Source organism: Kockiozyma suomiensis (genome assembly GCF_038497685.1).
Source record: "Kockiozyma suomiensis strain NRRL Y-17356 unplaced genomic scaffold V2V93scaffold_4, whole genome shotgun sequence".
Lineage (NCBI taxonomy): Eukaryota > Fungi > Ascomycota > Lipomycetes > Lipomycetales > Lipomycetaceae > Kockiozyma > Kockiozyma suomiensis.
The window spans coordinates 262578-290388 of NW_027117667.1; the positions used below are offsets into that span (position 1 = coordinate 262578).

Here is a 27811-nt window from a genome sequence, read left to right on the forward strand (position 1 = left end):
CGCTTCGGGCGAGCGAATGAGCGAGCACTCAACGGCGTTACCAGAAACAGCGTTTCTTTATGTAGCAGCCCAGGCAGATAAGCTAAGGTCACACCTATGCGGCTGCGAGGAAGCGGTCCATCACAACCTCAGCAGAAGGACCTTAACGTTTGAGTGTACAGTGTTAGCTCAGTCTTTACTTGCGATCCGCTCCATTCTTAAGTCTTCCTTTTCTTTTCTTTTTGGCGTGTACCAGATTATTTTTATATGGTTATGGTCCTTTTAGAGCGCTAGAGTCGCTGTCCAGTAAACCTTAATCCAGCTCCACGGTGTATCTGCAGCTCTACCGAAACAGTTGTACTCAGCCGTTTGTGCATTTGCGGCACTCCGCTTTGGCAATAGCGGAAAAAGCAAGCCTTTCTCCAATATCAGGCCGGTGTGCTCCGTCGGTGTGCTCTGTCGATAAGTGGTTGCGCGGAAACGCAACCAGTAACAGTGACTACATATAGATACCATCTCAGTAGGAACCTTGTCTGACATCTTTATTAAATTGTGGGAGTACATTGAGTAACTTGGCTCAGTCCCTCGGATCATGTAGGATTTTCGCTTCTGACACCAGCCGCGAGAGTCAAAAGTAAATTATATCACCCGGCGTCGCCAGATGGAAAATTGTAAGATGTGACGCAGGGGGATGCAGTCAAAATCGAGACTAGATACTCTCGACTCCCCTTCTACCTTCCTCCCTGTTTTGGGAGGCGCTCTGCTCTCTGGTGTCTGCTGCGGCTTAAGTATATAAAATCCCTGAGTGGGCCCTCCTTCCCAAGCAGCTCCTGTGCGTTACGCAAAAGTCCAATAAACAAGTGCTGCATACCAGATAAACACAAATAGTAGTAGTGGCCGTCAGTACTTGGAAAACTCTGTTTCTCTGCTATTGCGTTGGCGAGTGCAGTTATTGTTGTTCTTTGGTTGTATGCGACAAATCAATTTCCACTGTTTGGTACGACATGGCACGTGCTCGGTAAGGGTATCGGTTAGGATGGCCGCTGCCCTAAATAAATGATATTGATGGTAGCTGCGATCTGCCTGGTTTATAGTCAGAGGCTGAGTAAGGTCTTGTTCACCATGAACACCGCGCAGAATAGAAGAACAGATATAGCAGATAGTAAGTCGATAGAAGGGATGAAAAGCAGATCTTGCACCCGTGATGGTAAGAGTGTGGCGCGCGCCAAAAAAAAATATATTTGTGCCGCGCACTAGCGGTTCCTGTCGTCGGTGCCGCTGCAGTGACCGCTTTGTTTACCCTTCCTTGGGTACACCTTACTGACATGCAACAAGCGGAATGGATACGTAATTGCGCAGCATAATTAGTGACAAGCCCATCAGAGGAATTTAATCAATGAATGTCAAGCGGTGTGGCGAGAGCGAAAGCGATTGGGTGGCCAAAAAATAAAGCAATTGAGAAAATGACGACCGAGAATGGATGACGACGTCGGCGGAGGCTGCGCCGACTAGTTCTCCAACAGCGTGGCGAAAGTTGCTTTTACCCAGAGTTGCCAATCCCTCAGAGACTCTTCGAAGCTCCAAGCTAGGTTTCACGTGCACTCAGCTGCCTTCCTCTTCCTGTACAGATGCTCGCGTTGCAAGAGTGAAGATTACCACACTTCCTTCCTCCTCATATTCTGCGTTTTGTCAACTCTGCCTGTTTCACTTTTGCCTGCTTGCACTATTGCTCTCTTTTAGTTGTATCGGGCCCCTATTACCGACATTTATCTCTACCCGGCCACTTCTACATCTCTGAGCCATCTTTGTTCCTATTTTTGTTCGTGTTTACTGCTGCCCATAACTCACATTGCATCTCGCTATTTAAGCTGATCATGCTGAACAAGCTGCAAGTTAATCTCGGCTTTCCTTTTCAAGGGGGTAATTGCGCACGCGGGCAGAGCACAGACTGTTGCGCAAGTTTGTAGATGCAGCATGCTTCTGGCTGTGTATTTTGCTATACTTAGCCCGTGCGTCTCTACATGTCTGTCGTTTGATGCAGTCACTGCAGTCACTAATACGTGCTTTTTTAAAACTTTGTTTGACTTCTACCCAGATTGCGTAAAGAATGCAATAGAACCAAGGGTAAATTGGCAGAATGAAATAAAATTGAAGACTTACCTGAGCCGCTCTGTCCGAGCTAGTTTTAACTTGCAGTGGCTTGATACCGCGGTCCTGGTGCGGCCTCGTGCTTCGGCGGTCGAGAGACTCAGGAACAGTACAGTATTTTACCTGTAAAACCAGGCCACGGATCCCATCTCATTATCTTTTTTCACTTTGCTGTAGTTTGGCTCAAATGTATTTTCAAGCGCTATGTTGTTATTTTCTTGCAGCTAGATTCTCTTCCACTCTTTGAGTTCGCACATGAAGAAGTCAAAAGAAACAACCTGCTACGTCATCATATGCGAACGATTGGCGTAGCGCAGGAGGCGGCACTGGTTCTGGTGGTAAGCTGGCGCGGGAGATTGTGTCTGAGTCAAAAGCGAGCTGCCTGGCAGCATATCCCGCCCGCTGAGTCGAAGAATAATATAGTGACTGCATGTTTACTAACCGACCATATATACCGCAGAGTCAGAGTTATATAAACAAGCAATTGATATTAGAGATGGCTGCTGTGTACATAGTAGGAAATGGCGGTTGTATCAATCGTACAAACGACGGCACCTGGGGTCGGCTTGTGCAACCGTAGTGTGACATACTTTTTCCCAACCTTCAATTTCATCTCAGTTTCCTTCCCACCGTGCTCTTGGAAACCGTCTCAGCTGCTGCCGCTCCTGTCTCTCGGAAATATTGCCCTCCTCTTCTTGCAGTGTCGCTTGTATATGGAAATGCAATGACATTAAATTGTGCTCTTTGAGACACGCTGCACCTTATCTCCCTTGCCAATCCACTTGCTCTCACCCATAAAGGTGCAATTCAACCAAGCCAGCTCGCAGTCGTTGAGAAAATCAGCCTGACTTCGCTGTTTAATGCATGCTGCTCAGTGAAGATCACGTCTGACTAGTCAATGCTCTAGCGTCTTATCGGCAAATCGCCTCATGCATGGTCTTCGCTCATTGTCATTGCATATATATTGGCTCTGTTTCGAATGTTGCTGCTTGCATATTATTCTAGATTAGTATATCTGCTAATGGCATAATCTCCAGTAATACGTAAAACACGTGTAAGACATAAGATAGTACCCGCCTAACGCTGCAAGTCGTGTTGACCATTGCAAAACACCTCTATAGATCTATATTAGAACGAGGCACATACTCTGTGGACTATTTATAAAACTATTTACTTTGATGAAAAATAAGCGACGATCAGTGAATCGCTTAGTTTTCTGTTCCATCCGCATGCTCTTGGCAACATGTCTTGTCTTCAACTCGTCTGTCTTGGTATCAAGTATCTCTGCTCAGATTATGTCTTCAATAGAGATTGAAGTTTGTTTTTCAGCTCTTATCAGATCAGAAATCAATGCAGCAGATTGCAGCAGAGCCTATACAATAATTTGTAACGACTGTACTTGGGCCCTGGCTCGCCGCCATCGTGTACGTAGAGCTCTAACTTGTTTGAACTGCGACGTGTCAGGAGTGCATTTGAGCGCTCGCATATCTACTACTCTGTTAAATAATGTGACGAGGACGAACCAAGCGTACTTGGAGCTTATTTGTGTGTGGTTCAGACAGATTTATTTGGCGTGCCGGTTATGGTTGTTTGGGGGTCACTGCGAGACAATCCAGGAAGTTCTCTGCGCACTTTCCGCACGATGCAAATGCAATTACAGCTACCCAATGAAAGTCCATTAAGATAGAATGTCCTCCAAGTCATTCAAACCTTTCACATCATCTGCAGGTACTCATCATAGTTTTTTGAGTATAGCAAATGATCAGCATCCACAGTTTGGCCCACTGTGAATATCATTCCGTTTGTAAGATTCACGGTTTGATAACCGGTGTTCAACTCCATCGCATCACATCTACATTACTCCGCCTTCAAACTATTGTACCGAAATATAGAGTCTCACTTTCACAGCTTAAGAATGTGCTGTTTCGACTATATAATCAAACGCAACGACCTGCAACGGTCCGCTCCATTTTCGTAGCTCCGCCTTTAATCAACCAAGATCTGGCCTCTGGGATAGTTTACCTGTAGACATGACTTAAAGCTTACAGTCAGACCGCCTTTTCAATTCCCTGATTTTTTGAATATTATCAGAAATAGCTGGTCTCGGAGGGTTTGTATTCTGTAAACCTTTTGAGTTACGAAGTGTCCTCTCCCTTAAACTCAATATTGGTGTCGCTTTACCAACCCCCAGTCCAACGAGAAACTTTGTAAGCACCACGCTAGACCAGGCACCTGCATTTATTTAACTTGGTTTACATCCGCCGTTGATCCTTTTATACTGAAAATCTTATACTCGTCAAAACACCGGACGGTCCTCGTATAGGTGCTCCCTCCACCCCATTTTATTGAAACCACCGCCTAATAGAAGAGCATACACGACTAATTCACTCCTGGTAAAAGCTGATGCAACTCAAACACAAACAACATAAACATTCACAATATTTCAATGAGGAATCTTCGGTTTATTCCGGCGCGTTTTTGTTGGATTTTACTAATATAAAAAGTACGGCTAACCGTTGCTTCGTTTGATCGTAGCTCGATCATTTGAAACCACTTGAATGTGCCACAAAAAAAGTTTGTTTTGTCAGGACAGTGTTTCAAAGCCAGGTGCGACCAGTAGTTTCCTAGCCAATATTGAATACGAACGACCATTTTATTTGTCTGGCAAATCTATGCCGTATTTTTGCCTGGCTTGGTGGCTTGTCAAATCTATCGCAGGCATACACATTTTACACACCTGTATGCTTTGAGATTCGACTTAGTAGTAAAGGCATAATGATTGACTGTAATATGACGTCCCGGGATTCGTATGTTAGTTAAAGAGGCAAGCCGTAATCCGCAACACTGGGAGAGAAGCCATGAGGCGGGCCCGTCTTCATCTCTGACGCTATGAGGAGTGTGGCCTTGTTTAAAGTTTTTTTTGGATTATCGAGTTGTTGCTGACCCTCGGTCCTGGATTAGTCACGTTTAATCACGTGTTTGGCGATTAGGCGACGGACTCTTCGGCCAAATGGGAAGGGCGGGGCAGACGCGAACTTTAAGGCCATAGTGACGTATCAGCTCATCTCATGTATACAGACTATTTATATATTATGGTAAGCGTAAATTTGACCTATTTGATTTTTTTTCCCTTTTGGTGTCGCTTTTTATGATGATTTCTTAGCTTGCCATGTTATTGTATTCACACTCTGGCAAAGGCCGATGTGGTGAAGCAATAGGGATTTCAGGATTAACGGGATCGTTGATAGAGGACTTAGTTGTATCTGGCGATGTAAGCGTAATTGAAGGCCGTAGAGAGAGCGTCAAGAGGATAAGTGGAAACGATTTATATCGTTCAATAAATAGTAGAAGAGTTTGACCTCCGAACTAGTCTTGTACGTGTCATTATATACGCTTCTTAATCCACAATATGCTGGTTCTAGTGATGGTAGAAGTAATGCGTCTTTAATTAGTTACTCCTTGCTTCTCGTACTGGGCAGCACAATCTAAGGATCATTTACGTATCTGATAACATTTTGTTCCCTTGCTCTATGACAACTAATAGCCAGCTTTTTTTCACTAGACACTGCCCATAGTATTAGATATAGTACGTTTATATAAAGATCAGAGAAGCTCATCTTCTGAGTCAAATACAAATAACTAGGTCGGCGCTGTGTGCCTGCCAGTGTGTTAATGTTTCGGTATCTAGTCCTATGCTCGCGAAAAAACCTCGCTGTCTTGAAACATTTTTTTTTAAAGAATTCTCGGGAAAAAAAAATAAAAAATAAAAATAAAAAATGAAATTAAAAAAATCATCCAGTTACAGCAGTCTCCGAAATCCAAGAAGTAGGTCTCAGGAACTGGTCACTTTTCATGCCCCATGCTTTTTGAACTGTTTTTACGTATGCAGGGCTGGTGTCGAGCGTTGTTTTATGATGCGCTCGCCTCTCTAAATTCCTTCCTTTGCGTTTTGTGTTTCTCTTTGCTGTCAGTGCTTAACCTTGAATGCTAGATTCGAATGCCGGGTCTAGGTGCTGGTTTTGAACACTAGAATGTTATTGTCAAGAATTCTGGTCATTTATGTCATTCAACGTCAAGGTGTCAGTTCCATACTACCTTTGATCGCGGCAGACACTACAAAGCTACTACCATACTTCAGATTTGTGATAGCTCTGTTTATTCAAGTAATTTGTTCACTATCTAAAATCGCATATCTAGTTACCTTTGCTTATGAACACGATCTTTTCAAGTACAAACTCAAATTATAAGTAGTAAAGATGCTTCTTAGATATTGTTCCCATGTGCTATATACGCCTTGATTTCTCTCAATGCTATCCGTATGTTAACGTAAACTTCCTGTGCTTATCTTCTCTGCTTCAGTGCCCAATTTTTGAGGAATTTTGGAGTATCTGGTAAGTCTGGCTACTTTTTAAAGATAATAAGACTAGTCGAAACTCCTGCAATACCTTAATAAGATTAGACTTGAACCGCAAATCTGCTTGCTGTCATTCTCTTTTCATTAACTATTTTACTATACATCACAAACATTCAGGAGTAATGTCATCACTTACCGACCATGTCTGCTGGAGTATTAATTTTATGAGAAGCAATTCTCTTTGTGTATTTTTTGGTCTTAATAAATATTTGTTGTTACTCGTTTCTTGCTTTTCAACTAGTAGCTACCGGTGAATATACTGATTGTGTACGCTCGCTTATACCCTTCATCTTAGATTGCTAGCGTTTCGCTTTATCGTTTCTACTACACCACCGTTTGTGGCGAGCTGTATACTTTTTGTCTTTGATTGTACATACGTCCTCCTCATATTTACTGCAATTTTTAAACTTTTACCCCCTTCTTCAATTATTATCTCTTTTATCTTTGTATGTGGCTGATCGCTAGCTTTGAATTACTCGTGAGTGCAATTAATATAATCAGAGTCACTTACACCAAGAACAGTTATTTGCTATACATTCTTAGTATGGCAGACAATGATGCTCAGTAATTCAGGTCTGCTGGAGTATCTTGCGGCTTTCGCGTGTACTTGTCCTGTCAAAATAAGCAATGTACCCGTTGTACCCATCATTTTCTTGTTTTTCTTAATAAAAAAGTAAATATTATATCTTAAGTCTCTTTTCTTTTCTTTTGTAGAATAGAGAGTTTAGATCGGCAGTTTAAAGTGCGATTTGACGGTGTACGACCCGCACAGGAAACTGTATTGCGCGAAATTAGACACAACCTCTTCCACACCAGATTTTTGACCGGCAAATCTGATTAGCTTGATCTTTAGCAAGGTTAACTAACAGTTCCGGATCGGACTATATTAATTGACGTGGTCTGACAAGCTAAGAATATCTGCATTCTATTGCGAAATACAGCATACTTTGAGCAAATTTCATTAGGCGGATGGGATTAGTAAGAATCTTGTACACTCTATGAGATTATGCACCATCTATATCCATCTATAAATCCAAGCGTACCAAACAATTAAATAACAATTCAGCCGATCTCAAATAGCGTGGTACGTTCTCTACACAGTACAGACATGTAGGCACAGAGCACGGTGATTCGCGCAAGCTCAGACGCTCATGAGTATAGCTGGTCTAACGCAATCCATCTTAGGTAATTGGGGTTTTCGGATGTAGGTACACACCACTGCAGGTGATACTTATGTCCCACAGATGTGTCGCTTTTCTTATTGGAAATATTGGGCTCCTTTGAACAAAATCGGAGGTATATTGGATAAGTCCTAGATTTTTCGCTAAATTTTCTGAGGTAACTTTTTCCTAAAGCTGAGACGACAACAATTGAGTTGCGAACTTGTCTGCACTAGTCTACCCGCGAAAGGGATAATCACTCTATCTGTATGCAAAATGCCGTCTCTAGCTGCGCGCTGCCCATCTTGCCCACTTTGTTCTCTGATCCGTAACCAAAAGGGCAATTAGCCTGTGTAAGGTATGGGCTTGTCTTACTATTTTATTCAATGCCAGCTCGCCAGAGGCAGTCGTCAATGAGTGAAATTTACAGTTAGCAAACGGAACTGACGGCAATTTCTCTCGTTCTTACCAGTTTTATTCTTCCTTTGCTTAGACCCAATGGCTGTCGTTAGTCAAGCAGGTGCTAGCATATGAATAATAAATTCGAATTATCACTGTGACCCATCATTATCATAATTATTGCCAAGCAAATGCTCAGGAGCAGCAGAAATAGCGCTTCTATACTATCCCAACAACAAACTTGTCCACTGCTGATTCTTATCCGTGTGATAGCCCAATGGAACTATATAGTTCATATTTGACTACCTTTATTAGTCGCAATGCGGACATTTGTAGATTGAGAGTTAGTCGTATTCATTACACTCCTCTCAAGCGTCGCTGGATGTAAAGCTGTTCAGTCAGTGGCCAATATATACCTACGCGCATAAGTCTTGATCAATGATCGATCCACCGTACACTAATAGCTTGGTCGACCTTATTTGACTGTACCGCTGATTCCGAACGCACTAAGCGGAGTAAAAATGTGAATAATTCATATTCTTGTTTAAGCGAAAGAAGTCACCCATGTTCATATTTCGATCTCGATTCCAATAGTTCAAAAGCTTGGCTTGAGATTACACAGTATTTTACTAAATGGTGCATCAGGGCCTTTGCCCTCCTTTGCCCTCTGCAACCTGCTTGCCAAGTTGCACCGTCTCTCGTCTCCAATTTAATATCAGAGAACTAACTAGCTCTAGGCGGCCTTCACTAGGCCTTCCTTCCTCTGTCCACACTAGAGTGCGACTTAATAGGTACCTTTCTCTTCTACTTAAGCCAGAGAGCTGCAATGTATAGTCCGCAGAGCTAGCAGTACTTCTTTCTCGACCTCTGCGTTCTTCAAAGTGGCTGGCAGAGGAATGAAACAACATTTTGCTAATACAACAACTACTTCGTTGAATAGACCAATCTGTTCATCGAACTGTCTACATGCGGACTTCACGTGTCCTTTTTTTTGGGAGATTTTCGATTATTTCCCCTCGATAGCAATAAGTAATTAGACTGCGTATGGATGGGCACGGTCTAGTCTCGAGCCGCCGCCACTGATACCTCACTCACGCTTCACCTTTTGTTTGTAAGATCAATTCTTTACTTTGATCTTTATATTCTTGGACAACCAGATTTGGTTATATCTACGTGCTAGGCATAATTAGAGATCTTAGCAAGCTCACTATAATTCTAGATCTTGAAATTTTAAAAAAAAAAACCATTTATACACTCTCATGTTTGAAGCTTTTAATTGAATACCTGGTAAATGCCGCGCTTATATTATCATATCATATCCAGATATATATAAAAAAAAAAAGGAGGATAATGATTCGACCCAGGATCGAACTGGGGACGTTCTGCGTGTTAAGCAGATGCCATAACCGACTAGACCATCGAACCATTTTCTAACAAAAACAAATTATTTTTTCGTACATGATTGCTTATTTGAAAAAAATAATGTGCGAGATTACCTATGATTATTATTAACTTTTGAGCTGAAAAGACACTATTACGGATTATTATTGCGACTGAAACATTAGCGACTGAAACATTAGCGACTTATTATTTCTAATACATGTATTACTGTATTTCGAAGTTCTTTTATTACCATCTTTGAATATATATCATCACTATTGTCGTCCTGCCCTACAAATCTTCTGAGGGATTGGAACGAGTGTACGCGCGATCCTGAGCGCACTGTCTGCTTGAAAAGTACTGATTCTATACTGCTGTGTCGATGCACAACTCCCAACGACTTCCCTTCCCACATCATAGTGGTAATATACATCAACGTCAAACCCTGCATTCTGGTTTTACAGACAGTGTTTGCTTGATAATTATATAATGCAAGGTAAATAAAATTCTTGCATTTTTCAATAAGAGATATATTACGATAGCTGACGTTTACATTCACATAGGATATAATAAATATTATCCACCGGATTATGGTAAGTTTCTCACCTATACTCTAGCTTTGCCACCCTGCCGCGAGTCTCCAGATGATTTCGCAGATCTAAATAAAATAAAAGAGATCTTTCAGCTTACATTAAAACAAATTTTTAGATGGAAAATCTTCTCTCAACAAATTAGCCGGAAAACACAGTCTAGGAAACCGAGCCCGCAAACTAAATCAGGGTATCCTAGTTGTTAGATTCGAACTTCCCTTCGACATATTCTGTCTAGCCTGCGAGAAATATATCTCACAAGGAACACGATTCAACGCCGAGAAGAAACGGATCGGCGCGTACTTTACGACGCCGATATTCTCGTTCAGGTTTAAGTGCCATTTATGTAAACCAACCACTGTACACGGCGAACATCACTACATTGAAATTCAAACCGATCCCGCAAAGACTGAATATAAAGTTACCGAAGGTGCTCGCAGAAGTAAGAATGACGACAGCGGATATGCTGAGCGACTGGATAATGCCATACAAGACGACGAAAATGCTACAGATGTATTCGCTAAAGTCGAAAAAGAAATAGCAGAGGCGACTCAGCGCCGCAGAGCAAGTAAACGGATCGAAGAATTGTACAAAGACAGTAATCGACGTTGGGGGGACCCTTACACACGGAATCAAGAACTGCGAAGGATATTCAAAGGGGAAAGGAAAGAAACCGAGAAGAGGAACAGAGTTGCCGATTCGCTTGAATGGCGACTGGCGAAAGTTTCTCAGCACAGGAAACGAATGACAAAAGGGGAAGATGCCAGCGAGAAAAAGAAAAGCGCAAAGCAAATTTTATTGGAAGCTGTAACGAGAAAGTAAGGCTTATTGCATTTCAGGATGATATAGGCGTTTCTGGATTTCGCTATTACGGAGATCACTATGTTTATACGGCTTTTATATTACACGAACAATCGTACAACCACATCAAAGCAACCGACCAAATGTTCAACCATTTACAGTCGCATCAGTCATTTGCGCCGATGGCACCGGTGGTCTGAAATTTGTCAGTCGACCCTCGTTGTAAATCTCGTTCAGAATATTGTCAAATGCTGATGGACCGCCTTGTTCATTGATTTCCAGGTACTTCTGGTATAAAAATAACGCCGTCTTAGCATCCTCAATCGAGTCATGGGTTTCAGTTTGAATGTTTTGCTGAAGCAGGTACCAAGCCAGAAAACGAAGCGAAAGTTTCCTTCACGTAGATTGTTAGGCAAATTTCATAGTAGATAACAAACCACAATATAACTTACCGCTGACGCGCTTTGATGAAGTAGATATCAACCGTATCAATCACTTGATCCTTGGGAACCTGAATGTCTATACACCAAACAAGGTCAGCAAAATTTTATAACGAACCAGATTTGCAAAAACAAATTACTTACTGATTGTTCTAAAGTCGTTTGTCAAGCCATGACCGACAAAAATACAGCCCAGATTCAACAATAGCCAGAGCTTCTTATATGCAACTTTCAGTGGAACTAATGATTTTTTAGATCTCGAAGAATCTAAATCGCCAAGTTCAATTCCAGAAAACTCGGTAAGATAATCAATGATGTCTTCGGTTGTGGAAATATAATCATCAATAAATGCAACCCCTGCCTTGGGACCTTGTCCACGAACCACTGATACGCGCGCCAGACTGAGTCGACTTGGTCGTACTAGCAACCGCGTGCCGTCGCTGCGGATTTCAGTGACTTCTTGCTGAAGTTGGACAAATTCTGCATCAATGGCAACTAGCATACCAGACGTCGGCGCTTCCTCTTTGGCCAAACACTCATATTCGAATCTTAGTCCTTCGCGACCACTACATAGAAGATGTTAGCAATTGATAACAAACAGCCTAATCAGTAGTTTGCGGATACATACGCGCTCAAAGATGCTTCGCTTGTTAAAAGAGATACATCCATTCTCTGTCTCCAACTAACATCATACTTCAAATCCTGCTCTGAACTACTTTGATATACAACTGCTGTAGGCGTTTTCCACACATAGTCAAATTTAAGAGCCTCGGCATCAGGAAGCAGAGTAACTAAAAAATCATTAAACAAATGCCACTGCCGTGAGCCATCTTCCTGAGGAATTCGAATAAGTGATACTAAGTGATTATCAGACTGACCAAAATTAACCTCAATCACGATTCCAACCAAGTAATATGTCTCGGATTTGCCGGTTTCCAAAATTGGAGGTATAGGATCATCTTCGCCGAGCGGGCGCACTTTCAACCCTGAGCTCTGTAATTCGGCATGTATACGCATCGGAAGAAATCCCTTCCTGTTCCACATCTGCCTGGAATCCTGAGAATTAATGGCAGCATTGAGAGAGAGAACCGGAGGCAAAGCGTTGGCAATTCGTTTCGTTGTCGTTAGCATTTGATATCTGCGGCATTTTTCACCACACCATCCGCGCGTTTGCGTGCGTGTTTCAAGACTATTTTGTAAAATCGAGCAAAATAATGTAGATACTCCAAAAAACTTCTTGTCAGTACTGGAGTATCCACCACCTCGCGACAAAGACTGTGAGCCAGTGCCTGAAGCAGTTGCATCCGATACCTTTGGATATATTAGATCTGTAACATAGGACGTCGCCCGTCGATGACTCTCTGAGCTGCAACTATTACATCTGACTGTCGTCAACGTATGAAGACCTGCAATCGAATCAAGCTGTTTGGATGATTCACCTTGAACGTCGTCTTGAAGAATGTTATCGCGGCTTCGATTCTCGAGCGCTATCCGCTCAAATAAGAAACGGTTAAAGGACTGCACCATTGCACCAAGCGGGTGCCGACTTGTAGTGTTCTCCTCATCTATCAGTCCCAAAGCAGACGCTTGCGGTATGGCACTCAAAGTCCGCACAAAATTGTATGCGCGGCAATGTTGACCCTCAGCCTTCGTAAGCATATCTAATAAAAACCCAAGCTCACAGAGTAAGCAACAGTCAATACTGCACGATCCTGCAACATGCTGCAGCGCAAATTTGTAAATCAGTGGGGTGAAGCGACAGATTTGGAGTAGGGCGTTTGTGTAAGAATTTTGAATGTGTGCCTCGAGGCCAGCCCAGCGTGTCCGATTATAGAATTCAAAGTCAAAATCTTCAACTCCAAATCTACTATATTTTATATCAACTTTTTTGAATGACTCCACTGGATCAGTTATGGCTTCCGCAATCTGAGTCGCGGCAGCAGCTCCATTTTGCGCAATCAGCTTGTCCAGTTGACTTCTAAACATCGGGGTCTTCAAGTTCGTCTTGCTATTTGTACTGGTTGGCAGCGACTCTGCAACGTATCTTCGAGACCGCTTCGGGAATGGCGCGTATCCAACGAAATCGACAGTTTTCATCGTCGCCAGAATCTCAGGGTCGATAGGAGGTGTCGGCGCTCCTACATTGAAAATCATATCACTTGGCCATGCTGAAAGAAGCTTCTCTCGATAGTAAGGCATACCAATACTATTAAGCGGAGTGTCTTCTTCGTCTACGTTAATAACGCCAAGTGTGTCCAACGGTGAATCTGCCCATTCTACTGGCCGACCGAATTCGGTAAAGGTCGATGCTTCAGGTGTGCCCCAGACTTGGACACTGCCAGAGCTACCTGCAAGCGCAAAATAGTCTCCAGAAGTGGAGAAATCAAGAGCCGAAATATAAGGAATATTTGCTTGATAAAGGAATGCCATCGCAGGATTAACAAAGTCAAGCATTTGTAGCTGACCGGAAACAGATGAAACCAGACAGGTTGTCGACATTTTCGGATGTAATCTCACAAAAGCTGCACCTGCTGGAAACGGAACCGGAGGTTGAGGTCTGAATGTTCGAAGATCGTATATATTAAGAAGAGGGTCTAGTAGATAAGAGCTTCCGCGATAAGTGTGGCCACAAGTCAGAAGCACGTTATCGCGCGAGTCAAGATCAACCAAACCTCCTGAATGAGCTGGGATCTTACGTACAACCTGGAGCGAAACTGGATCAATAAGTACCACATCGCCTTTCGTCGAACCAGCACAGATAAGCCGTCCTCCTCGTCGCATGACAGAGAAGCCATCTTCGGTCGGGAGCTCGGCGACGATGGAGCCGCGATCTACGTTCACGCGGAGGAGCCCGGGTGTTGATTTTGCGACGACGACTTCCGAAGTACCACGAGAGGTATAACTCATACAGGTCATGTTGGCTAAGCGTTCCTCGTCACTAGTACAAGAGATCTCAGTAGCTGGAGCAAGAAAAAAAATGTAAATAGAAGCGAAACCAACCTCAAATTGAATCGAGTTATGCCCCGACGCAGTGTCATTCGCAGATTATCACTTCCAAGAGATAATACACCTCGATCACTAATAAGAATCTGCGACACTCGGGACCGATGTCCGGCAAAGCTGGTATATTTGCGAAGCGACGTCCCGGCAAATGATGCGATACGTCCCTTTATACAAGAAGAAGGTGACTGTCAGCTTAAATCAAACAAGAAAAGCCACATCGTCTTTCCACTAAGATATTTTTACATTTTCATCACCAGTCCACAAAAGCTCCTGACTGGTATCAAACACGGCGGTCGTCACGGGCGCTATCGCGCCAAATGGCTGCGCAGAGACCTGGAAGATCTGAGCAAGACAACGGAGTTAGTAATCCCGCGCTGCACGCAATTGAAAATGAAAAGGCAAATAAACCTCCTGCCAGCCTTCCATGAACTAAAGTATATGCGATTAATAAACACGTGCAAGATTAGATATTAAACATCCAGATGCATGACGCGTAAACAAAGACCTGTAGTGCTTCAAAGTCAGTCAGTCGCAGACCGAATGCTAAACTAACTTCAGCACGTGATATTGTAGGGTGACGTCGAATACGCTGCAAGCGGGTGACGGAGATTAAGAGCACAACTCTCTGTTCAGTCTTGCTCTTGGTAAAAGTATACTTAAGAGTCTAATTCAATGTATAAGAAGATGTTAGAGATCCTCAATGGGGTACACCAGTGTATAAACGTAGACTGCTTGGAGTTAAAGTTGAGGGTAAGATGGGAAAATGCCCTGGCCCCTGAGAACTCTCAAGCCACCAGGCTAATGAAGTAAAAGCGGCTGGATAACAAGAGGAGACTTGAGCACTGAAGCTGAAAACTCTGGCGCAATTTGCTTAGCGAAACAAAAGACGCAGCTATGGATTGGTCTCTCTTCCGTACCAGAACCAGGTCTACGTCAATGATGAGCTCGCACTCGTCTACTGTCGCGGCGGCGGGCTTCTTCACCGAGCAGCCGATGCAAAACAGCAATCTGGAGGACAGCAGCGATACCGTTCGCGACGGTAGAGCAGGCGATGCAGACGACGGGGATGTGATACGATCTAGCTCGGGATTTTTTGGTAGGCCTCATGATATACAAATCGAAAGCAAGCGACATCGTGCGCGTTGGCTGCACCACAAACGCGACCTCTCAAGTTTGTCAGGCGATCACATATCGTCGTCTTCTGACAACGGTATAGGATCTAATAAATGGCAAACCAGTCAACAGGACGCACATTGCAGGGCCTCTTCTGCTACTCCCTCGACGCAACAAACAACCTTGACGCAAAAAGAAGGAGAAAGACAGGAGCCCAAAACAGCGGATCGGAAGATTGTGTCTGGATTTAAAAAACTTATCTTAGAGGAGGAGATTAACGAATTCTTTAACTCTAAAGTACACGATGATCCATTTGCGCGTTCATATTTGCCATATGCTTTACGATTCAGAGGTGGTATCTTTTGGCATCTTGTCCCGCAGATGTGTGTGGTAGGCGGCTGGTCGACATTGATCGTGTGTATCTCAATTCTGAAAACTAGTCTTGGAATATCCTCAGTTTTGATCACTATGCTTGGTTTTGTTACTGGTCTTTCATTATCCTTTCGAGTCAACACAGCATATGAAAGATATAACGAAGGACGAAAATACTGGGCGCAACTAACTATGACAGTTCGAAATTTTTCGCGATTTGTCTGGATCCAGGTGCCGCTGCGCAAAGGTCACGAAGAGGCTGATTTTTTGAAGAAGATTGTTGCATTGAGACTTATGGTTGGATTTGCTATCGCTCTCAAACACCATCTTCGGGAAGAGCTGGGAACTGATTACGACGATTTGCGGCCATTTGTCGAGTATCTGCCTACGTATTCGCAAAAACGTGCTTCAATGGTCAAGGCTGAGGCTGCTCGACATGCTGCGGAGCAGAAAGACAAAGAACTAGAAGATGAGAAATTGGCAGCATCTGAAGAAGTGTCCAGATCATTTGACGGTGTCGATCCGTTTACGACGATTAGAAAACCAGAAGAGCAGGGTATTCTTCCACTAAAAAGAGAGGCAACATTGTCGTCAGCTATGCCACACCTTCAGAGAACGTCTAGCCGAATGGCCTTTACTGCTGGGGAAGAAATAAAAAATCGGATTAATCATAGTATGCACCAGTGGTTTCCTAGCAATCCCAAAATATCTGAATATCTTGTGGATCGCGATGATCGGATATCTCAGGCTACAGTTGTTCATGGAAATCTTCCAATAGAAATCCTACAATTTTTGGCATACTACTGCAGAGAGCTTCAGCACGAACAACAATTGCTGGCCCCGCCAGAATCGACGTATTTCTTCACATTCTACAACGGACTCACTGAGATCCTTACGGGGTGCGTATCTTATTATTATTTGACTGCTAGCAACAAATAATCGTTGAGCTAATATATCAACAGGACCGAAAGAATTCTACGCACGCCGTTGCCTTTGGCTTACAATATTCTCTGCAACCAGCTGGCCTGGATCTTTGTCATGATCCTTCCATTCCAGTTAGTGAGTGTGCTCGACTGGGTCGCCATTCCAGCGACGTGCGTAGCGGGTTATGTTATACTTGGATTAGCCGCTATTGGCCTTGAAATTGAGAATCCCTTCGGCTTTGACGCAAATGATCTTGACCTAGATCGGTACTGTCAAAACATTAGCGTCGAGGTTGCGATGATGATGTCTAACGTGCCGTATTCAAAACCGACAGAGTGGATGCACGACCCACGGAATCGTCCGCTTGCGCCTGTTTTTCACGGCAGTTTTGATACCTGTCTAGAGAATCTAGAACTTGAAGACATGCAGCGTATTCTGCAGCAGGTGATTGAAGATCCGTCTGTTCGGTTCCATCTTAAACCGAAAGCAAAAGGCGCCGGTCGCCGGGCGAGTGCAAGACGCAGTTCAGAATCTGACCGGTCTCAAAGAAGTACTACGAAAAAAGAAGCAGCAGTGTCAAAAACTCACTCAGTTGCAGATCCGAATACGAAGACTGCTACTGCTGAGAAGTCTGCTGCGTCTTCAAATGTCGCGCAACCGGTTGTGGACAGCGGGAAAAATCAAACCGCACCAGCTGTACGAAAGTCAGAGCTGCGACGCCGGCAAAGTGTAATTCTTGAGGAAGAGAACGATGACGGGGTTGTTCATCAAGTAACGCCGATTAGTGAGCCACGTTTGTCTGATAAACAACGCCCAACAATGAGCGTCAATACGACAATATCGGCAATTCCAAGCCATATTTACGCTCGGTCGCCACAGATTATACATACGCCAGTCGAAGGCTACGGTGGCGAGAGTAGTAGGGGCTTTGGAGAGAGTCCATTGGAGCGCGCAGAGCGGCGTTTACCTCGGATCGCGTCGTCGAAAATGGAAGCAGAAGTGTACGAACTGCTGCCAGCGGCAGCGACACAGACGCGCGCTCGGTCAGACTCAAGCGGGACATCTCATAGTGGAGCCGCATCATCTACTGCCCGAGACACACTTGCCGTGCCGTTGACGGATGGTGGGCAAGAGTCTGATGAGGACGAGGACGAGGACGACGATGAGACGGACTCTGAGCCGCGGATAATGGTGGAAGAGGAGCCACGACACTACGATCTGGACAATGAGCAGGATGCGCACGAGATCTACAAAACGCTCAGTCGGGGTGTCTGAGGGGGCATTTTCTTAAATAGATTATAAGTAAATATACAAAATAGCCACTTGGTTATACTTGGACCCTGCATGATGGTTCATGACGTCATATTAATGAATAAGCGCCGAAGCTAAGCTAGCTGAATTTGGAATGGTTTAAATTTACACTTTCGCCTGAGCTCATTGCTTTTTCTACCGTCGACAAGTGCCCTCGTCTGCTCGTCCGCAAGTGTCTCTTCCTCGCCAGGTATTACAAACACGCAGAAGCAGCGATGCTGTGCTTTTCACACAACACCCCTTCCTCGAGTCAGGATCGATGCTCAAAGCCTCCTCTTGCAGAAGACGTATACCCTCCCTCGCCCCCGGCGTCAGCTACCAATTCGCTCGACGAGTCCGATACAGACATGCGTCGTTCGCGCACGTTCGCGCTCGAGTTTATGCCAACAGAGGTGCTCGAGTGTATTTTCCACCAGCTCTCGACCGACCGCCATGGTGTGCGCTGGAATGATGTTCTTGCGGTTGGACGCACCTGTTCGAAACTGTGCGATGAGGTAGGCGTGTCTACTGCTACTCTCAATTTGGTGTTGAAGCTGACTTATTTCTTTCTTCCAGGTCAATCGCTATCTCTACGCCGACATCCGTCTCGAATCTCCCCGCTCATTCGATAAACTAGTGTCGACCCTTCTCACATCAGCAGGCACAGTCGCTCCTCTCGTTCAGTCATTCACTTACGTAGCTCCGGGAGAGTTCACTCCGCGCGCGCCCTCTGGCTATCTTCCTTCCGACCTCACACCTGTCCTCACCCATCTCCCTACCATCTTATATCTCTGCCCCAACATAGACACTCTAGTACTTGAAAACATCAACGACATCTCACTCAAGGATTGGCAACACCTCTTTCCGGCCTCGGCCGCGGCTCTCAAGCATATCCAACGCTTCACCTGGTCATACTATTCAGGCTGGCGTCGCGGTCGCAACTTTTCACGCGTGTGGTTCTCCGTTCTGGCAAACTTCAAATCTCTCACAGAGTTGCGACTTGCGAACTGTGTATTTGACTTTGAAGCCACTGCCGACGTACCTGCCGACGCCTTTTCACGCGTTCGCAAGCTCGAGCTGGAAAATATATGCTGGTCGATGAGCGACATGCAAAGATTCGCTCCTCTGCTTCCCAACGTTGAGGCGCTCGACTTGAAGACTATCAAGGTCTTCCCATACCCCACTACTTCATATCATCCTCTTCCACCTATGTTCAAGAAATTACGTGCTCTCACTATAGACTGCGCCTCGCGCATTCTGTCGCCAAACCATCATATTTGCCAGTTTCTTGCGCCCAGCATGAGAAATTCTTTAGAGTACCTTTCAATGTCCGGAGGATGCTCGCTTTGCCCTGCATTTTTTAAGAACCTCAGTATTTCTACCCTAGACATACGGCTTTCTCAACTGAGAGTCTGTGGCGGGTTTGAAACTACACGTGAGCTTAACGATATCATTGTGCGTTACGTAGAGCATTGTCCCGGCATCCAAAGGGTCCTCATCGAAGCTCCGAGCATGGCTGTGGTTGATAAAGACGATGTTAATCGTGGTGGAGAGACTGACATTGGTAGAAGAGGGTCATGGGTCTTTGTCGATGTTGACTATCGACCTGCAGCAGTAGACGATGTTCCGCTAAGACATCGCAATTTGCAGCAGCATCTGTGCATGCAGGACGATGCCCAACTGGCCATAGATAAGAACGACCTGATTCAGCCTATGGCTAGATCCAGTAGTTTTAGGAGACAGATCGTTGGCATTCCAGAAAAGCGACTGACGGAACTTGAAAGCGTCTACTCGAGATTTCTTAGCGGGCAACCTAACGCTGCAATGCAGCAATATGACAGCTGATATTTTTTTTCACACAGCTGCTGTTGGAATGAACACGAAATTGCATTTGGATCGAGTTATCTGATTTATTACAATAAATAAGTAAGCTTGCGCTTGGTTTGTTGTATAGCTTATTTATTTATTTTGATTTGATTTTATTTTTTTGAAATTCGGTGTACTGGTTTGGGAAGTGGTCTTCTAGCTGGCTTGCTTATCACAATCAGCGCATTACCTTGTAAGATTTTCATTCATGTTTTCTTTTTTTTAATTATTTTTTCTTTTTTTTCTTTTTGGGTCTCCATGTTGGAGTTTTGATTTCGCTCTTTGCAGCCATTATGTACGTTACGGCAAGGAATAGTTATAGCAAATTGAGTAATGAATTTTGAAGATTAATTACATCAATTTCTTCATGTTTCGATGCAGGAGAAGTCGTTACAAGTCAAATAAGCTTAATAATCCCCAGAATTGAACAGAATTATCGTCATCCGTAAATCCTGCCAATTGCTCTTTTTTGTGGATCGTGTATTTGACTTGATAATCGTTTTTAATTGGCATTATTTAGCGGCGAAATGCATCGTTAAATTAGCCTGGTATATATAAGACTTATTTTTAGAGCAATATCCTCCCAGGATTTGGTTTATATGCAAGCATTTGTTCATAATCATTTTTATAAAAAACCATCCACAGCTGCCAACTCTGAAAAGAGCTAAGATGGCGATCAAACACGTTCTCCTATGACGTCAAACTGCTAATTAAACACTATTCTATCTGCTAGCGTATCCAATTACTAATCCGATAAATGATAAAGCAGGGTAATCTCATCGCTATCGATGAGCTCAATCTCTATTCAGTCTTCGAAGATCATTGAATTCGAGCAGCAGTTGGAACAGCAATTGCGGCCTCTTTAGCGCAATAACCTACTCAAATACTGCAGCAAACTGCAGCAGCTTTTCCTGGATATACCGCATCCTTTTTGGTAGTAAAGGCCAGTCTCGGTTTGTCATGCGATCTAAAACTAAATTTGCCTTGCCTACTTCCGGCAAGCCCGATCTAGCAGCCATGGCTTCCTACTTGACTTCAGGTGACCTGTCGTCTGTAGTTGTCATGGTCGGAGCTGGCATTTCTACAGCGGCTGGCATACCTGACTTTAGATCGCCTAAGACCGGATTATATCATAATCTCTCCCGACTGAAATTACCATACGCGGAAGCTGTTTTTGATATTGATTACTTTAGGAAACGGCCAGAAGCATTCTATACTCTAGCTCAAGAGCTCTATCCTGGAAAATTTCGTCCGACATTATTTCACTCCTTTTTGAAAGTGCTAGAGGAGAAAAAAATTCTGAGGAGAGTGTATACACAAAACATCGACACGCTGGAGGAAATTGCTGGCGTTGATGCGCAGAAAGTAGTATATGCCCACGGATCTTTTGCTGAAAATCACTGTATCGATTGTCATGCTGAGATGGATAAGGAAGATTTGAAGGTCATAATGGAAAATAATGAAATCCCGAAATGCAAAGAATGTGGGGGTTTAGTTAAGCCGGATATCGGTATAGTAGCTTCTCTTAGAAATTCCCATTACCTTAGTCAACTAACCAACCGCCTTGTCTAGTATTTTTCGGCGAAAATTTACCAGCTAGATTTTTCAAACTTTTGGATGCGGATCTCAGCTCAGCAGACCTCATCATCGTCGCAGGTACATCTCTTCAAGTCCAACCTTTTGCCAGTCTACCAACACAAGTCTCTTGTCCTCGTATACTCTTCAACCTTGAATCTGTTGGTGATTTCGGAAGACGCAAGACAGATGTTATTAGATTAGGACCCTGCGATGAAGGAATTCAAGAATTGGCCGAAAAATGCGGATGGGATAAACGGTTGACTGAAGTTTGGAATAGCACCGCGATAAAGAAATGGAAGAGCGTAGAGGAGGAGGAAGAATCTGGCAAGAAGACTCAAGCTGAGGTTCTAAAAGCAATTAATGAGGACGTGAAAAAGAAAAAGTCAGCCGGGGATGACGACGGCGCTGCAAGTAAAGATAATGATGCTAATTATATTGCAGAGGCAATTGGCGACCTTGAGATTTCAGAAAGCAAAGAGAGGGAAGATGCAAAGGGCAAGTTCAAACCAGAGAAGAATAAAGTTGAACAAGAATAGTATGATAGTAGAGTATGTATTTTACAATCTATAAGTAGCAAGAATGAGTCAAATATTTAAACAGTAGACCTCAGCGCTTTTTCATATCCAGCTCTTCTACTTCCTCATCATCATCATCTGCCTCGAGAACAGCAGTAACTTTAGCCTCAGTCTGTGGTGCTCCCTCACTACCAGCACCATTACTCTTCTTTGCCCTTTTTGACTTCTTCTCGGGAGGCACATTCCATGCGTAAACTGGCTTAAAACTATCAAAAAATCCGACGTCCTCAAACAAATTTGGAAAGAGCCATAAGCCAGGGCTTGCGACAAAATATGTAATTCCGAAAAAAATTAACCTGAAAATAGCCATTGCAAAGAATAGAGCCAGTACACCGAGCATACCAACAGATAGATACCACACTCCAAGTCTCATAATAGGCGGCCAAAGCGGGAACAATACAATAGCGAAAATCACGGCTGCAATTAAACCGGCATAGATGTATGTTTTTAGTGGCACTTTTTCCCACAACCAGACGTAGTAGATCGAGTCGTCTGTCGACACGACTTGCTCCCGAATAAATGAAAGAGTAGGTACTCCTTTTGTTTTTGAAAGTGCTTCGATAGGAGGTACTGGCGTCTTTGGATCCTTTGCAAGCTTTGCCGCAATTGTTTTGCGCGTTAACTTCTCGACGCGGATCGCGAGCTGGCTCATCGGTAGCAGTCGGAATGCTTCCATTGCATCCACCTCCGATTCAATCTTAGGCAGCGCTGAGCCGGATTTTCGTTGTGCAATAACGTATTTCTCAGATTGAAGCGCTCGCAGTGCTCGTTTTGAGCGGAAGAAATCGGCGCGTTTGCCGTTAAGTACGCCTTGCCGCATCTTTAGATCATTATTGTGACGCAAAAAGTTGGCGACTGCTAATGCAGCCGGACTCGGTGGCGGGGGGCCCTGTTGCGGATTTGCAGGACCACTCATTGATTAATTTAATGCAAAAGTGGAAGTGGTGGTTGGAGTGGATGAGTGTAGTACAGTGAAGAGTTGGCGCGTCTGTGAAAAGGGATGCCAGGTGTACACTTTATTTGGGTCATGACTTGGAGTGACATCTCTACCTGCGCTTTAATGGTTTAAGCATCCCTCCGCATACCGGATCTACAACACATTATTTCTTTAAATATCCTCTAAAGCTATATTCTTTGCTCTCCAGATCTTTGCATATTTTTTTTTCTGTGAAAAGGAATAACCGCAGTGCATCAGACGTAATGTACTGTCTTCGATACTTTCTACTACTGGTGCTGATGCCGACCACCGGCGCGTCACCTCACTTTCTCGCAGTCCTTTTACTATCATTGTTCTTCTTCCATCGACCATGGTACGATTCGAATGAAATTTATAACATATATTTAGAATTCTGACATTCTGTTACAGTGTCTATTGCTCATTAATACTGGTCGCCCTCTTCTCTTCTTCATGCTACTTTGCGGATCATTGCTTTATCGACACCAACAACGGTAATCTTTTCCTTCCACGCCTTTTCCTGCCAGCAGATCTTGCGTCGAAGCCTTCGGTAGTATTTGACGCTCTCTCCGAACGTGCAATCATCAACTCGATGTCAATCAAACCGCTTTTCCGCAAATCAGTCGGGGCAGTTGCGAATGCTTCGGCTACTGCCAGCGGTATTGTGCAGGCTGCTAGGGAAATCAGGATACCGTGTGTTGCAGTCAAAGTTAGGCTGTGATGTGCCAGAGGATATGCAGTATAAATTTGATATTGAATTTGCAGATATACGCATTTTAATTCATTTTTAATTCATTTTTCAGCTGTCGTATATTGGACACCTGCAGAATATCATTCATTCACAATACGCCTTGATTTCGCTCTACTATAAGACGGCAATTAGCCTCGATTTATTCTCAACTATATTACTCTCCCTCGTCATTTTGTTTTGGGATTTCTGATATTTTTCTTTTGGCTTTTTTTTGTTTGGATTTTCCATCCTTTTTCGGTATAATCGCTCATTTGTATATTTCTAGCTCCTTTTATTTATTATTTTTCTATTGATCCCGGAGTACCTTATGATTTTGAATTTCGTTCTCTCTCGTAATTACAAAGAAGTTTGATCTATATTTTTATCTGCTAATAATAAAATTGAATTTCTTCGAATTTTTACAGTGCTGTTACTGATTACACACCTGCTTTCATAATAGTGTATCAGATAAATACAACAAGTACACATACATGTGCGATATTATCGACTGGAAAAAAATCACAGCGATCGAATTTTCGAATAGCATCTTGACTTTTTAAGTCTAAGTCAGCCTTACTTAAAACAATTCTGGTTGAACAAGTAAGTAAAATAAATACCACAAGGCGCCCCAAACCCCTTGATTACCCATATCTTAACCTCTGTAATCCTCGATAGCCAAAAACAAAAAAAAAGGCAAATTAGAAAAGAAAGAAAATCATGCAAGTTTCCGAGTGACGTCGCCTTGGCCATACATTTCTTCAATTGTACTCTTAAACACAGCAGCAGCAGTAGGTCTCTTCAACTTCAAAGTCGGCGTCAATACATCATTTTCGATCGTAAACGGATCGACAAAAAGTCGCAAATTGCGCACACGCTCGTAGCCTTGAAATTTTGCTTCTCGAGCAATTTTCTCGAGCTGAGCTAGGACGGCGTGAATTACGCGTTCGTCTAGGCACGCTTCTTCCAAAGCGGCTAGATCTGAAGGATTGATTTCCTTATCGAGGATAGAGCTTGCAAATGGTGCAAATGCCAGGGGTTGGATAGCGCCGATTGCAACTAGGAAAGGTTGTACAGAGTCGCCATGGACGAAAAGTGTCTGCACGAGGGGACATCCAGCTAGGTATTTGTTCTCAATCAACTCTGGGGCGACGTATTCTCCCTGAGACAGTTTGAAGAAATTCTTGACGCGATCAATAATAGATACGCGGCCTATACTATCTATGCTCGCCACGTCTCCAGTATGAAACCAGCCGTCTTCGTCAAGAGCCTCTTTGGTCTTTTCGGGATCCTTATAATACTCTCTAAACACAGTCGAGCCTCTAATCAGCAGCTCACCTCTCGGCCAAGGTTTATCAGTAGCATAATAATTTAACTCTGGTACATCGCGTAGGCAAATCTCAGCAGTAGCAGCTGGAGGACCACAATTCTCAGTGCTGTAATCATCTGCTTGCTGCACACAGCATGCAGCATGAGTTTCTGAAAGTCCGTATCCTTGACAAAGCGTAACTCCAAACGCTGCTCTCAAGAATTGCTGTGTATCGTGCGTCAAAGGAGCCGAGCCTGAGATCATGCTTACGACCCGATCCATGCCGGCGTTAGCTTTAACCTTTTTAGATATTAAACGGTCCCATAGCGCATGATTCGGTCCTAGACCGCCTTTCAGTTGTGATAATTTAACCGAAAGTCCATACTTTGCAATCTCAGATCTCCAGCCAGTAGCATTCACTGTCTTTTCTTTGATACCACTCTCAAAACGCGTCAAAAGTCGCGGCACGGATGTAAACGTTGTCGGACGAACTTCTCGTAAATCTTCAAGAATCCGCAGAATATTTCCTCGGAAAAAATTAATCTTTCCACCGGCACACATTGCAACTCCGACAGTTGCGCGTTCGTAGATGTGGGCTAGTGGGAGGTAGCAAAGGATTTCGTCAACGACTTCAATGCCTGACCGTGGGAGATGCATGAATCCGAGCGCGAGAGCGCCGACGAAGTTTGCGTGTGTGAGAACAACGCCCTGGAAAAATTAAAAAATAAAAATCAGATTCACGGTGTTTTTAGACAATAATATGATAAAGGGGGTCGGGAATAGCGGTTACCTTTGGAGTAGAAGTTGTGCCAGAAGTGAAGTTTATAGTCAGGATATCAGACGACACAGGGGGATTATGGTCACGAGGAAATTGTTTTCCGAACTCTTCAACTTCAGACATTGTATACAGAGTCACATCTTTGTCCTTCGCCCAAGCACGAAGAATGTCTTCCTTGCTCTGCTTGGGTAGATCATGTTCTGACTTTAGCTCGTCCATCGAGATGATGACTTTGAGGTTTGGAAGATTGTGCGCCACTGAGAGGACTTTGGGGATATGCTACAGATGCCAAGTTAGAGATATAAAAAACAGAAACTCAAGCGATGAGAAAGATTGTACCTCTAGCGACGCTACTAGGATAGGCGACTCTACCGACTTGATGATATGCTCGCTGGAATTTGGACCAAGGCTATTAATGTATGTAAGCTACTACATACAGACTTTTGCATGTGAATAAAATACTTACTTGTCGTACAAGGGAACAACAATTAAATTGTAAGCATGACACGCCAAATCCGTAATAATCCACTCTGGTCTATTCTGCGAGAAAAGCGTAATGGCAAATTTCTCCTTCTTAATGTTGCCTGCAACGTTCTCATTCAAGTAACACAAGCCTGAACCAAAATTTGTGCGACGCTCAGCTACGGTTTCATAAGTTTGCCAAATATATGGCGACCAGATATCGTGGGCTGGATCCACGAGGAGGCGCTGGCCGAGCATGCTGCGGGTAGCGAAGCGGGAGACAGCGTACTGGAAGGCATCATACTGCGTGCGAATCTGATAATCAAAAATTAATCAAACACATAATACCGAATAACAGTTTAAAAGACAGCGATTTCATACTTCTTGGTGCGGTGTCTGAATCAGTCTATCAACGAACGCCGCGTTGCGGTATACCGAACTATATCCCGGCCGAGCACTATCAGGTAATGGGACGGCTTGCGGTTGACCCGGGGGGGATTTAACGACAACAACACTGTCTTTATTGAAATCTTCAAGGTCGATAGTAGTAGGTGCTTCTAGCGGATCAGTTGGAGACGGTTCGCGTGGACGAGGTGGGATGCCGCTCATTTCAAGATCGATAGCGAAACTGGCCAAAATTTCTCGCTTATCGTGCGAGAAACAGGTCAGAAACTTAAAGTTAAATATAAATATATATATATAGCAACTTGAGAATTGCAATGCGAATTGGAACAGCAATTGCTAAGTATATATGAATGAAAGATAGCGAGGGTCGACTTGTTGCGCCGGATGTCTTTTAAGGCTGCCGGGCTGCATCTTGCGCCGTCCGAGGCTCAGCCGCAGTGGACCTCGACACAGCGCGATTGAAGAGACCCAAAAATTCCATCTTTGGCGGGTACTCGGGTGAGAGATAATATTATTTAGAACTGTTATTGGTGGAAATTGTGCTAGGGTACACCTTAAATCTGAACAATAACTATCATTTTAGTCTCATTTAAACTAGATATTGAAATTGATTTGACTTATTGTTGTTGTTTACGAACACGCTTGATAAAGTGTATACTCTTAAATGCCTCGGCTGAAGTGCTCGTGAAAGGACTATAATGACATGAGTTAGAGAGAAGTCCGATACGAAAAACGGCCAATGATATGATTTTATGATTAATTCAAGGACTTGCAGAAATTCTATACAAAAAGCAAGCATTTAAATATTAAAAGTTTTAGCAAAAAATTAGTACAAATCATTTGCATAGTGAGATTGTCGATAATGGTAGCGATTGCGACAGCAACGCATGTATGTGACTTTGTTCAAAGAGTACAATCAATTGATGAGAATCATCTGATATATTTTCTAGTAACTTTTCACGCACCATTTTTTATTGAAAGCTTCAGATCATAACCGACGAATATCATCGTACTTTAAACACATTTGTCTAGTCCCAGGTCAAATCACAATTAAGTTCAGGGATTCGGCGTTCCACCGTCAAAAAGGAACGCTCGCTTATCTGCCCACGTGGGTGGCTGCGAATGCTATGCTGTAGCCGATAT

The 27811-nt window shown here is 43.6% G+C and overlaps 9 protein-coding genes and 1 non-coding gene across 10 annotated transcripts; 6 read left to right on the plus strand and 4 right to left on the minus strand.

Moving 5' to 3' along the window:
* Positions 1 to 1865: 1865 nt before the first annotated feature.
* Positions 1866 to 2452, plus strand: V2V93DRAFT_170170 (uncharacterized protein). Its single transcript, XM_066906920.1, has one exon. It carries the CDS (start codon positions 1954 to 1956, stop codon positions 2254 to 2256), a length of 303 nt encoding a protein of 100 aa, XP_066766895.1. The 5' UTR covers positions 1866 to 1953; the 3' UTR covers positions 2257 to 2452.
* A 6999-nt stretch (positions 2453 to 9451) lies between these two features.
* V2V93DRAFT_t20 lies at positions 9452 to 9525 on the minus strand. Its single transcript has one exon. It is a non-coding gene; the product is annotated as a tRNA-Val (tRNA).
* A 114-nt stretch (positions 9526 to 9639) lies between these two features.
* On the plus strand, positions 9640 to 11379 carry V2V93DRAFT_366329 (CWC16 protein). The gene is made up of 3 exons (XM_066909293.1): positions 9640 to 9976; positions 10044 to 10073; positions 10189 to 11379. The coding sequence occupies exons 1-3, from the start codon at positions 9970 to 9972 to the stop codon at positions 10890 to 10892; spliced, it is 741 nt and encodes a 246-aa protein (XP_066766896.1). The 5' UTR covers positions 9640 to 9969; the 3' UTR covers positions 10893 to 11379.
* On the minus strand, positions 10634 to 15038 carry V2V93DRAFT_366333 (ubiquitin carboxyl-terminal hydrolase-domain-containing protein). Its single transcript, XM_066909294.1, has 7 exons — positions 14723 to 15038; positions 14558 to 14656; positions 14312 to 14478; positions 11940 to 14249; positions 11456 to 11877; positions 11324 to 11390; positions 10634 to 11265 (listed from the first exon to the last, which is right to left on the minus strand). Exons 1-7 carry the CDS (start codon positions 14738 to 14740, stop codon positions 11019 to 11021), a joined length of 3330 nt encoding a protein of 1109 aa, XP_066766897.1. The 5' UTR covers positions 14741 to 15038; the 3' UTR covers positions 10634 to 11018.
* V2V93DRAFT_366335 (Bestrophin, RFP-TM, chloride channel-domain-containing protein) lies at positions 14952 to 18138 on the plus strand. Its single transcript, XM_066909295.1, has 2 exons — positions 14952 to 16698; positions 16762 to 18138. The coding sequence occupies exons 1-2, from the start codon at positions 15209 to 15211 to the stop codon at positions 17996 to 17998; spliced, it is 2727 nt and encodes a 908-aa protein (XP_066766898.1). The 5' UTR covers positions 14952 to 15208; the 3' UTR covers positions 17999 to 18138.
* A 111-nt stretch (positions 18139 to 18249) lies between these two features.
* Positions 18250 to 19858, plus strand: V2V93DRAFT_378998 (uncharacterized protein; the record flags this gene model as incomplete). The annotated part of the gene is made up of 2 exons (XM_066911989.1): positions 18250 to 18528; positions 18590 to 19858. The coding sequence occupies 2 exons, from the start codon at positions 18250 to 18252 to the stop codon at positions 19856 to 19858; spliced, it is 1548 nt and encodes a 515-aa protein (XP_066766899.1).
* Positions 19859 to 20695: 837 nt separating this feature from the next.
* On the plus strand, positions 20696 to 22042 carry V2V93DRAFT_366338 (DHS-like NAD/FAD-binding domain-containing protein). Its single transcript, XM_066909296.1, has 2 exons — positions 20696 to 21389; positions 21452 to 22042. Exons 1-2 carry the CDS (start codon positions 20840 to 20842, stop codon positions 21991 to 21993), a joined length of 1092 nt encoding a protein of 363 aa, XP_066766900.1. The 5' UTR covers positions 20696 to 20839; the 3' UTR covers positions 21994 to 22042.
* V2V93DRAFT_366340 (translocation protein Sec62-domain-containing protein) lies at positions 21994 to 23011 on the minus strand. Its single transcript, XM_066909297.1, has one exon. It carries the CDS (start codon positions 22946 to 22948, stop codon positions 22064 to 22066), a length of 885 nt encoding a protein of 294 aa, XP_066766901.1. The 5' UTR covers positions 22949 to 23011; the 3' UTR covers positions 21994 to 22063.
* On the plus strand, positions 22988 to 24133 carry V2V93DRAFT_366343 (uncharacterized protein). Its single transcript, XM_066909298.1, has 2 exons — positions 22988 to 23342; positions 23399 to 24133. Exons 1-2 carry the CDS (start codon positions 23233 to 23235, stop codon positions 23706 to 23708), a joined length of 420 nt encoding a protein of 139 aa, XP_066766902.1. The 5' UTR covers positions 22988 to 23232; the 3' UTR covers positions 23709 to 24133.
* Positions 24066 to 27137, minus strand: V2V93DRAFT_366344 (eukaryotic long-chain fatty acid CoA synthetase (LC-FACS)). Its single transcript, XM_066909299.1, has 5 exons — positions 26645 to 27137; positions 26268 to 26578; positions 26141 to 26210; positions 25814 to 26080; positions 24066 to 25731 (listed from the first exon to the last, which is right to left on the minus strand). Exons 1-5 carry the CDS (start codon positions 26870 to 26872, stop codon positions 24433 to 24435), a joined length of 2175 nt encoding a protein of 724 aa, XP_066766903.1. The 5' UTR covers positions 26873 to 27137; the 3' UTR covers positions 24066 to 24432.
* Between the last annotated feature and the right edge of the window lie 674 nt (positions 27138 to 27811).